The sequence below is a fragment of the Thermobia domestica genome, chromosome 7, assembly GCF_964235325.1.
Source record: "Thermobia domestica chromosome 7, izTheDome1.hap1.1, whole genome shotgun sequence".
Taxonomy (NCBI): domain Eukaryota; kingdom Metazoa; phylum Arthropoda; class Insecta; order Zygentoma; family Lepismatidae; genus Thermobia; species Thermobia domestica.
Window position 1 is genome coordinate 270070558 of NC_137460.1, and position 12462 is coordinate 270083019.

General features: G+C 35.3%; 1 protein-coding gene across 1 annotated transcript; it reads right to left on the minus strand.

Moving 5' to 3' along the window:
• Nucleotides 1-1088: 1088 nt before the first annotated feature.
• On the minus strand, nt 1089-9990 carry LOC145689717 (uncharacterized). Its single transcript, XM_081763916.1, has 5 exons — nt 9942-9990; nt 8088-8222; nt 4553-4770; nt 2562-2721; nt 1089-1215 (listed from the first exon to the last, which is right to left on the minus strand). Exons 1-5 carry the CDS (start codon nt 9988-9990, stop codon nt 1118-1120), a joined length of 660 nt encoding a protein of 219 aa, XP_081620042.1. The 3' UTR covers nt 1089-1117.
• Nucleotides 9991-12462: the final 2472 nt, after the last annotated feature.

The window sequence follows — 12462 nt, forward strand, 5'->3', positions numbered from 1 at the left end:
TGCCAATGTTAGCTGCACGAAAAAAGAAAGAAGGGAAGACAAAATTAAAGCGAAATCAAAAATTATTTGCTATTGTATGTTATGGATCGTTTCTTTCGCTTTTATATTCAGAAAAAAATGAGGTCTAGAAACCCTGTAAAAGAATAAATGTCATCATTTCTTGTAGCTGAATTAAGATGCAGGGTAAAATAGATAACCTAAAATATGACTGAATTGGTAACACTGCAGGTGAATTCGAATACTACAGTATCCGAGTCTTCTGTCTGCTTTGCCTTTGCAGCTTGCTTGCATGCATTGTGATTGTAGTCAACTTTAGCAGCGGAAGTCTGTTGCTTTCTCGGGCTGGAGGCAAGGAAATTGGAAAGAGAGAACTGTGTAATTCTTTGTTATTTGTGATATTCTCATGATGGAGATTTAGCGTGCTACGGAATATTAAACAACACTTTTTTTTTTCGAAAATAAATTGTGAAAGAACGAGTACAGCACAAAGTAACAAAAGCGAATACAAAAAGAATTCGAATTCTTTTCCGTAGTACTCGAGGTATCCGAATTCTTGAGTGAATCGAATTCGCTGTATTCGATTCGGCCCATCACTACCACACCGCCACGCAGGTGGCTCCACTCGGGAGGGAAGAAGGTTATTTTTCAGTATTTGTATATTTCAATCTATCAAGAGAAGTCCGTGCAATACGTCGCGCATCAATAAAATACATGCTTCAAAGAAATCTACCTGTCCATTGCGGCCTTGTTGCAAAAGCTGCTTTTTTCCCTTTGAATAGCACAGTTTTAGAAAAAAAAAAAAAGATTGACATTATAAGCCAGTAAATTTGCAAAAGAAAAAATTAAGTTTCCAACATTTAAATTCTTCCCAAAAAATGGGTTCTTTATTTTAAAAAATGTTAATAAAGCAATTTATAATCTCCGCTTTCTGACATGTAATCTAGTCAGTAAAGTGACCTACTGCCAATTTGGCGACCTGTTTTCCATTCCCGGTGAGAGTAGAAGGAACTTTTGAACTGAGGCTCTAAGTCCTACGGGTTTTCTTCCGCATGATTCTGGTTGCTTACACCGAAAGCTTGCTCCAATATCTTCGTGTGACGTCTTCTTTCCCTTTTCCTCAGTTTTTGTCCACCGCACCTTTTAACCATCTTTGGATAATGTGTATAATTCGGTGTGTTGTGACATTATATCCTGGGAAGTTTGCGGCGACAACATCTGGAAAATGCAGATAATTTGATATAGAAGTACAAAAGTGGAGCAAAAATGGCGCACTGTAAAATATTAGTATTGACTAACTAACAGTAAAAGATGATCACTTTCTAGTATTCATTTATATTTTCGTTCTCCTTCTAGTGAGCTTCTCAGACAAAGTAACACCAGAAATGCAATTGGCTAAAAGTGATAGAAAATAAATTGTATTTACGCGCGTATAATGGAACGGGTGCTACTAAAAAAAAATGTTACAAGGACAAAAAGTAAAATAAAAAGTTTTTCATCTAGTGTCTGCAATACATGCACGAAGCACCGGAGTTTCTGCTTACGGTGTCATTGAACGTACTACGTACTAAATAAAAATATAAAGGTAACTACTAATAGCAATGTAAAAACTAAACAAAAGCAATTTCGGCTGTTTGACATTGTCATCATCTGTTGAAAACGGATATATAAGTAAAACGACTTTGTACGTTTAAAAACACGCTGAAGGAATAAAGGAACAATAAGCTTTTAAGTGGTGGGTTTTAAGAGGGCTCTCGACGCCGAAATTAAATCGCACGCATGATTTTACAAATGATAGCGTAGTTAAAACTTCTCTGAATATTTTCCGTTGTTTGAAAGTTAGGAAATAAACTTTTTAACGCGAAAAAACAACTCATTCCTCGCTTTTTACATAACCAAAACATTGAGAAGTGTTGTAACTACGCTATCATTTGGAAAATCACATTGTTAAAAGAACAACAACTTGCAATTTTTCTCCTCTTTATAAGTTTATGAAATATTTAGGGAAACGTTTAAAATTTGCGGCAATTTAATTTCGGCGTCGAGAACGCTATTAACCTTTTCTTTTTTAAAATTTGTTAAGTCGTATATATCATCTGCCCGCTTTTACTTGAAAACACATTTCCTTTTACACCAGGTTTGCTTACACACAATCTTCTGTACAGTAAATATCGCATAGGGCTACGTGAATATCCCCAAACCGAATCTTCCATCTCCAAATACAATACAACTGTCAGTTCTCATTTTGCAACATTGCTCTCTTCCGCATTGAAGAAAATTATTGAAAATGTACAGAACTCCCACCAGTGAAGGCAGGTCTCGCTACTCTTGTTCCTTCTGGCGGCCCAGGCTAGAAGTGGGTGATGAAATGCGAAAATGAGCTTCATTGATTTTGCAGATATGCCCTTTTAACATGAAATAATTCAAATATATTTCATCAACCTCTGCTCCTTACATAGTAGTAACATTGAATTTCCTTCAGTGAAATGAAAGGCGTCAACATAAGTCGACTAGTGCCACTGCATCAAATTTACGATAAGTATCGAGATAAGGTAATATCCTACCTATTATTATTCTTGAAATGGTCAACTTCTCCAGGGATCTCTTTTTACATTTCCCAGTCCAATTGTACAAGACCGCTACTTCGTCAGTAAAAACTCTTCTTAATATGTTTCTCACGACGTGGCCAAGATTTCTCCCACCAAAAGTGCCAAGGTACGTTTCCTGAAACACAATTATAAAAATAAGAAAAGAAATGAAACACTTCCTTCACGTTGTAAGTCAAGCAATCACAATATACCACTAGTGGGTCTACAGACCAATGGCCTCACGTCAATTGCAATAACTATTTAACATCTAAGGGTGGATTTCTATAACATTACTTACGCACTGACTAGGATGAGGATTGTTTAAAAGTCCAATTATTGTTGCAAAGACATCATTTAAGGAATGTGACGGTTCAGCCGTCGCTTGAAAGCCCAATTAATCTAGTTACTGTTTGGAGGTGTTTAGTCGGTAACTAAGATGCAATTTTTCAGAATGAACTGTTTAGTAAGCAAATAACTCCGTATTTTTGAAAAGATAAAACATTATTCACAGAGAATAACTGTTCACAGATGAATAAAGGATGATTTCGATCCCATTCTTGCGTACAGATACAATCATGATGATGTACGGCACATGCATTGAATTTGAAAGCACACAGCACACGAATCGGTTGATCTCCCATGTTTAGGATAGTTTGACACACGGGATTGCCCATTGGCAACTGCTCTAAAGCTCTAATACTTTGTGGGAACTACTTATGAACAGGGAGTGCTCAAAGAACATCTCACACACACATCGCCGTTATACTTAAGGTCGAAGTTGTAACGTAAGAGACGACGGTGTGGTTCATGTTGAATATTTTGAACCATGAATACGCGTCCGTGATAGAGTTTCGAATATGAAGGAAAAAGCCTCCTCTAGGCATTCCATCCGGTTAAATATTACCGGGGTTTGTTCTTCCTTTTTTAAGTTTCTAACCAAACTTACCGAGCAACATCTTTATTATCTGAACGTATAATTGTTTAGAAGCAGGTCTGCCACAAATAAACTACAATAGTGTGATCTACTTTGTGGGTACGAGTTTACACAATTTGGTACTTCAGTGTTTTCAAAGAAAAATGTTAAAAATTAAAATGTATTGCCTTGAACGAACTTTGAAAGTTGACGTGTTTTTAAGACGCGTAAACAATAAATAATGGGGTTCGGTAAACTTAATTCAACAATTCATGAACGTAGCACAACGAAAGGTTAAAGTCCTAGACACGTTTACACATTAAATTCATCTCTAGGTATTATTTTTAATTTGCCAAATTCTCCGTTATTCTAATGGAACTTTATTTTAATAAAAGAAATTTAAGGCCCTATCCCCTTGGTTTCAAATCTTTTAGGTATCCTTCCACCCAGCCCCCGATTTACTTTAACTTATTCTTAAATTCACTCTACTAATTAATTAAATGAAGTCCTCTTCAGTATTTCAAACGTACTGAATTGGCCTCTTTTCATTGGTGGGGGCTCCTTTCGCCGGTACGATCCCTTGAAGAATCCACATTCGATATTTATTCTTTCTTTTTAATCAACTTTGGGTTAACACGGGACAAGGAAGGGTGTAAGATAAAAATGACGGGCAGTTTAGTTGCAGGTCTGTTTCTGCCTACTGCACTGTTACCTTACATGAGTAGGTCTTATTACGACTTCTTCCCAATATCTAACACGCCCTTTCCTTCCCCTGTGTTCATCCACAGTTGCCTAAAATCCAAAAATAAATTTTGACTCTGGATTCTGTGAGCCTCCCCCCCCTCCCAAGGAAAAACTAGAAATATCTTCCTACATAAACAATTTACGATATTCCGGAATGAACAAAGTATCTAAAATTGGCAAGATGTTCATTAAAGTAGACAGCTTGAATGATATTTAATTTGTCTCTTTAATTCAATTTTTAAATATTGATGCACGGAAACAAAATTAGCGTAAAAATGCAAATATACTATTATTTAGAACACAAGCTTACCAGCGTCGTTGCATTATCACGTACTTGAAGCCATTCTTCTAAGTTTAACACGTCAACTACTGATGTACATGGAATTGTGCAGTTTTCCGGTAAGTTCACTTTTGCAGGCGATGTAGAATTTGCCGTTTTTAATTGGTCCTTCAGTAAACAAACATCATTGCTTAAATCTATTAGCATATTTTTCATTTCTGCAAGGTGTCTTGCAACTACTGTAAAACCTAGAATGAAAACAAAATGGGAGAAAATTATTACTCAAATTTTTGTAATAATTACTCTCAAATATTATGTTCTTGTTGTGTTTAAGCATGACGTGTATGAATTTTTGGATGAAAGAAAATACTTGTTAGAAAAGATAGGCGGTGGGAAGGGACGGTAGGCCGAAGCGCCAGAATACCATAAACACACCATTTGCTGTTTAAATTGGGAATAAGTGACCTAAGTATATCTAGGGTTGCTGTATTTTAAAATAAAAAGAAAAAGAGATAGTAAATAAATAAAATAAACCTGAAGTACAAAAGAAATAAGTAATTTTTAATTTACTCTCACTCACATCTTGGTAAATACCACTAGCGGTTCGTCAGGTGAGGCATGTGATGCCTGGCCTCACCTATATTCTTGAGCAAAAGTAAATGAACTATATCCAATAAATTCCAAATTAACTCAATATTACTGTGTAGTTTTTGAAATAAAACTTATTTCAAATTATTTAATGTATAACAGCAAACAGACTTCTTAAAATTCATTTACTCAAGTGCAGAAAATGTTTATAAAATATTACAGAATTTAAGAGAAATTAAATGCAAAAGAGAAAATTTATATTCTTTGGCATGATAATTTTAGTTTTAAAAATTCCAATCCTGTAGTGCGGCCTGAAACAGATTGAGCCTCCTCAACAGCGAAGCAGTTGCAACGAAAACATCCCTCTTGCAGTTTGAAAGGGGAGAGGGGTAACCTAAGGGGGAAAATCTTGGGTTCGGAATTACTCCAATGTTCTGTGTTTCAAGGGAGGCCTGTTGAAAATGTGCCGCTGACACGCACTGCGCATGCTTGAACCAGAGAGGGACACTTGTTATACTCTCCGTTGTTGCCCAGACAAGGGTATGCAGTGTAGCAAATTGAATAAATTTAAACGTAAGCTTGATTATAAAGAAGTAATGAATTACATTTGCTATTTCCTTCATATGAACATTTAAACTTCTAGAACGTTTTACAGAGGAAGTATATTTCCTTTAAAGGGAATTTTTAATAAATGGTTTCAAAATATATAGTAGTTTACACTTAATTTCTAGTAAATATGCTAAAAATGTTGATGGCAGAAGCAAAAAAAAAAAAAAAAAAAAAAAACTATAATAGTTATAGCAATACTGTGAAACACATTTTTATAGTAAGAGCGCGAAAATCGACGGATAGCGGGTGTAACATCATGGTTTTCTGCATGTTTTATCTTGTTTTCAAGCGAGTGGCAATGTGCGTTTGTAACAAGTTTACGCGTGTAGTGTTTTTCCTGAGTTTAGGACAGTGAGTTGTTTTCGAGCGACATTGTGGGTGTAGGGTACTTTTTGTGAGTTTGGAACAGTGTTTAGGACATTGATCTTGTGCTGAATTAATGTGTACATGATGGAAGACATTGGTTCTTGTGATGTGATAGTTTCGTTGTTAAACATATCATTTTCTAGGCGAAGTGAAGTGGCTCAACGGGCTATTCTTAACAATGGACACCCTACTCCTGATTTATCATTGATCCAGGTAGACGGTAAGAAAGCTAGAACTTTTAAGAAATCTTGGTATGACATTCATAAGTGGCTATGCGGTAGTACTGTAATTGGTAGATTGTTTTGTTGGCCGTGCTTGCTTTTAAGTGTGAAGAAAAATGTATGGTGTTCTGAAGGCTATTTTGATTTAAAGAACTTGGCGCGGAGCTTAGAAAAACATTCTAAATCGAAAGAGCACATCAATAATTTTATTGGTTTAAAACACATAAGCAAACAAGCTGCAACCATCTTAGAACAGATAAATGAGCATGAAAAGCAAAGAAAATTAGAATATAACAAGAATGTCACAACATTACTAGCAGCGGGGAAAAATCGGGGGGAAATCCTGCAACAGGGGGTGAAGAGCCGATTCACCGCCACCTAACCAAGCCTGCAACCAGCCTCAGAGCTTTGGGGGGTCATGAATAAGTTGGGATGGGGGGGCAAGTCATTAAAAATTTTCCTACAAATTGTTTTTTGTATTAATAATAGCATTTTGTATTGAGGTCTGGAAAGGCTACGAAAAGTTTAGGGGGGCCTGCTCCCTGTAGTTGCGGCCCTGCACTTAACACTACGACCTCACCTTCTCTGTGCCTCACCTATTTAATTAACCAGGAGCCGCCTCTGGTAAATACTTGATTTTTACTGAAACCCTTGACATTAAGTTACGTCCAAAATCATGTGAATATGTTGGCCCTACGTCCAACCCCAGAAAATGTTTTGTTAAACAAAGGTACTGAGAAGTTAATAACATATATTTTAACATTGTAAATATTTAATGTAAAATAACATATAGTATAGTATTCATATATGTTAAAATTGTACTCCGTTACTTTGCACTACACGACTATTCTCTAAAAGTCGAAAGTAGAAGAAAAAATAACAACTACGGGAAGTTTTATTTCTCCAGATATTTAAGTGATTTTTATTATCCTCCATTGTTTGTATACTTATCAAGTATGTCTCTTTGTTTTAATTACAGTATTACATTCTTGTAATACCTACCAACTAGGTGAGTCTATATTCAGATCAAGCTGAAAAGAAAACACGAAAATGCCTACCTAATGTATATACGTGTTAATTTGCCTGAACTGGCATGTACTACAACTACTTTTAACAATTAAAACTTTAGAAGGGATTTTTCGAACAGAGCTACGTTTTTCATCAGGCATGAAGCAAAAGAAACTCAGGGAAAACTAAATTAAGATTAAAGGAAACGGACTATTTACATGGAGTCACCAGCGTGTCATTGTGCCAGCCAATATATTTGAGTTTGTACCCAGACTTCCAGAAGAGCAAATGCATCTTTATTCTGCACATTCTTTAATATTAGACAACAAACCATAGTGGGCGGTTTCAGGGTTTCAGAATTACAAAATATCTTCTAAAGCCTTTGTAATTCTTAAACCTCATATCATTCACTCATGGTTGGTTGTCTGATATTAGATCATATGCAGAATAAGATGGATATGCTCTTTTGGAGGCGTGGGTACATAATTGCAATTTCATTGCCATGAATAATGGGAATGCTTTGTAATTCAGCTTCTGTTCAGGCAAAATAAAATGGTGTAGAAACGTGGGAACAAATCTGTCACTTCATGAACTGTTACTTCATTAAAGTTCTGAGGGTGGTTGGAATCCAAAGTTATTCATTCGGTCCCGCGTTGCATAGCTGCGATGGTTAAAACGAACGTGTAACTCGAAATTTTAATATTATGTAAACAACATGAAAAAAATAAAATTTTGGCAAAAATGCAATATTAAAATCAATCAAAGTAACTTACTGCACGAGCATTCCGAAACTGTGGACGACTGTGGATAGGTCGAGTTCGAAATGATTCTTGATGTTCCGCCTTCTAACAGCCGATTGTCAGGTGATGTATTTCCATCTGAACTTGGTCGACCTTCTGTAACTTCTGCTGAGAAAAAAAAATAAATAAAAAAATAAACTGAAATGAAAACTTTCGCAGATTATTCAAAATATTAAGATCATATTCACCGTCATACATTAAAAAATACGCTTTTTGGAACAGGGCCGCAAAGAACAGGTATATTCTTTCAACATTTCAAATGACCTCTACTTTCAAAGCAGTTTGTTGAATCATGCCAATTTTCACATTCAACTCAGATATCGTAAATATCTAATGTTTTGTACGAACTTTGGTCCCAATCAGTTCTAACAAGTACACGTGGCAGCCATTTTTTTTTAAAGAATTATTCTAAGTTTCACACTCAACCAACATATTGTACTGCAACTATCAATTTTTGGGCAAAATTTGGTTCCGAAACGTTCGTAATTGCGACACTCATGTTTTTTTAGACAATTAAATGCCAACTATTTTGGACTTTTTTGATGGATCATTGTGATTATCTTGGTCAACTCACATATTACAAACACCCCAGCCAAATTTGGTTCTGTTTGGGTAATAATCGTGGAAATTAGTTTTTTTTGAATGCCCACCATTTTAAAATTTGCCATCCGATCATTCTGGCTAATGAACTTATCCGGATTAAAAGAGTTGGACACAAAGTATAAGTATACTAATTATATTATCTGAAATATTTTACAAACCGACTTTTGAGCCAAGTTTGGTTTTAACCCGTTTCAAAATTGTGGCATCTATGTCGTTCAGAAGCAAAGTTTTTGTGTCCGGAGGTGATCAAAGAAACTGCCTAGAAATTTTCCGGAATTTCAGACATGAGGGTCTCTGCCAATAGGCAGATTTCTTCAGGAATATACCTATTGCATACAATGAATAATGTTTACAATTTCAGCAGCTTTAAATTTCAGTTCCACTCTGCTTTTCTATAGTTGTATCTACGTTATCGCAGTTTGAAATGACACGAAGATTCGTTTCGTCAATGTATGCATATAGGGAAACAAACTCAATTTTAACAATAATAAAGTGTGGACTCTGCATGGAACGACTTTGAGTGAACTTGTATACCACTTTGGAATATTATTCACTAAAAGCAAACATATATGACGAAAGCAATTTTATTTATTCCCAAAAAAACCTTACTTGACAAGATGCAATTTGTAACAAGACCTTCCTCAGACGCACTAAGTTGTTACGTAAGGGTGTGCGTTTTTTTAAATAGCATTGCTTTGGTCTTTCTTTTGTGCCAATACTCTGTATGGTGCAGATATTTATTTTAAACAGTGAAAACTATGTGACAGGACCGGGGATAGACCTTGGTACATTTTAGATGCCCTTCCAATGCACTTCCAACTCCACAAATCAGTCACGCTGCACAGGTAAAAAAAGGAAAGCCTTATTGTCAAAATTGAATATTTGATCACAAACGGCAGGAAACTGCACCCTGTCTGCAACTGTGCTCAAATCTAACTAGTATGAAGGTTATTTTAACAGTAGACCTCGCGATAAATATGTAAAAATGTTATTCGGATTCATTTTTCGAGTATTCCTTTGCAATTGTGAATTTAAGGCTTTGTTCACGAGGAAGAACATTGACACTTTTCAAACAGAGTTTACGGCTACAGAAAGTCGTGGACGTTTTGAAACGGGACACCAGAAACTTCGATAGAAAGGAAAAGTAAAAAGGCAAAGAAAGCAACAATTCATATATATAACATAAAGAAGAAACACACACTAACGTAAGTTTCCAAGACATACAAGGAGACAACTCGATGAGACTTGTTATATCTGCATTTTGTTCGCTCATCCTGACTAAACGAATTTGAACGCAAAACGATTAATTGAAACGGGTATAATTCCCTATTACACTCGACTGGAAACTAATTAAAATCGAAAAGTAGCCTATTTAATGTGATTTATAGGAATATGCTTTTACTCTAAGTATTAGCTGAATCAATATACATTCATTTTTCCATCCAGCAAGAGACTTCAACTCCATAACACTTTAAACAATTGTATCAGTTACGACTTTTTCCTACTTCGTGGAAATCGCTTCACTTATACCTTGAATATCTATAGTAATCACAGAGTATTGAAAGAGTTTTATTGTTAAATGTATAGGAGGCATTCCATACGAATTCACCAGAGGCATGTTGCTTCATAGTCACAGATTTGGCTGATATTTATATTACTGAAAGCTAGTGTTATATAGGTAAAAGACATGCAATATGAAATTATTCTTACAGATACTGCAGAAAATACAGGGTGTTCAAGAAAGTGATGAATCTTCCCAAATTGGTCGTCTCTGAAACACACCTAAGAAAAGGAAAAGAAGCATATCTCAAAAACCGTTTGGACAGTTATAATGATTTGGGTTTTATCTGAAAGCGAATGATCTGTGTAAGCCAATCCCAAAAATCCGAGAAAAATCTTCAGCATTATACAAAAAATAATTGACATGCAAAAACTCCATTTTTAGTTTACACATATCATTCGCTTTCAAATATACCGTCTCCTTTAGCCTATCCGGCATAAGCATGGGACGTAAAACTGGAAGTTTTTTCGCTTTCAAATAAAACCACAATCATTATATAATTGTCCAAATATAGCTTTTGAGATGTGCTTCTTTTCCTGTTCTTGGGTGTGTTTTAGAAACGACCAATTTGGGAAGATTCATCACTCTTTGAACACCCTGTGTTTTCTGCAGTATCTGTTAGAATAATTTCATATTGTATTTCTCTTACCTATATAACACTAGCTTTCAGTAAAATAAATATGAGCCAAATCTGTGATTATGAAGCAACATGCCTCTGGTAAATTCGTATGAAATGCCTCCTTATACATTTAACAATAAAACTCTTTCAATAATAAAGAAAGCAAACACGCACGAACAGAACCCCGTAATGGGCTATTACGTTTCATTCTCTACAAATTTGAATATCAAATGAACATTAAACTTCGGGCACAAAAGAAGGGCATAGGGCCGACTCGACACAAGATCAGCTACTAAGATTATCGCGTTAATATTATCTCATTAAACAAACTAACAATTTTTTTTCAATAACATCTACATTTTGTTATTCCATATCGCTGACAATGATAATGAGAACAAACCTGTGTGATGAAAAAACCTCATTATGGTGTGTAGAGGCCAAACTTCCGTAGGCGTACTATTCTCCGCTAAGAGTTTATTATATTTAAACATTAACGTGCGAGGTGGCCAATACGTCTCTCTTTTCCTGGGAGTCAGCCAAGACTCATGTACGATCCCAAAACCTCCGCCACTGTCTTCTTTAAACTCAACAACATGATATGACAATTCCATTTTCCTCTTTAAAGGTGTTGATCTGGAACCTATTTAATACACTGAAACAATCAAATACGTTAATGATTGTCATTATTATTCCAGTAAATCTGAAATCACTTTCGATCAATTTATCATCAGTTCGAAGGAAAGAGTTCAAACCGGGATCTTGCTTCAAAACCTAACCAAACTGAAAAAATACATCTATCCCAGTGATGGCCAAACTAGTGCTATTAAACCTATCATAATATGGCACGAGCCGCATCATATATCTAATCGCCAGGTGCTACAACTTCAATTGCTCAAACGGACTGATCTAATAATGACATATTTAGACAATCACTTCAAGGTTGTGATAACTAGACCCCGGATTTGCACCAAAAATTAGAAATGTATACACTGAAAAGTACAAAAATACGTCTTTACATGTTCATATATATATTTATTGCTTTGTTTATATCTATCTATCTATCTATCTATCTATCTATCTATCTATATATATATATATATATATATATATATATATATATATATATATATAATTTTAAATTCCAAACTTCGATATTTAATGAAAATCAGACGATAATTAAAATATCAGTGTATATAATAGTCAGCGTTCCCAGTTATTTGATTTGTCGACCGCGAATTCCCCGACTTTTCCGACATTTGCACAATTCCAGTACTTTATTTTAAAAGTTCTATTTTTCCGAGCGGAAGTTGATTATACAAGTACAGTTGTATATGTACATGTGTACTCGGCGTTAAAATGCCGTTACATCTAATTTAAAGTGGAAATATGAAACGTGTGTCTCGTCGCAAGACGAATAATTATTTAAAAAAAAAACTGCTGTAGGAAAATAACGCTGTAAAAACGGTTTGAGAAATATAAATCCGTACTTCAAATTGCGAGAATTTCCCAGATCAGTGGGAACGCTGATTGAACTTTTTGTTGAGGACGAAACAGGGGCGTTGATA

Excerpts from the sequence above, each read along its gene's own strand:
- LOC145689717 (XM_081763916.1), bottom strand. The coding sequence starts at position 9,990 with ATGAGCGAACAAAATGCAGATATAACAAGTCTCATCGAGTTGTCTCCT. Across the intron at positions 4,771-8,087 it reads AGTTTCGGAATGCTCGTGCA|GTTTTACAGTAGTTGCAAGA; the intron begins GTAAGTTACTTT and ends TTTTCATTCTAG. Across the intron at positions 1,216-2,561 it reads CATTTCAAGAATAATAATAG|ATGTTGTCGCCGCAAACTTC; the intron begins GTAGGATATTAC and ends TGCATTTTCCAG.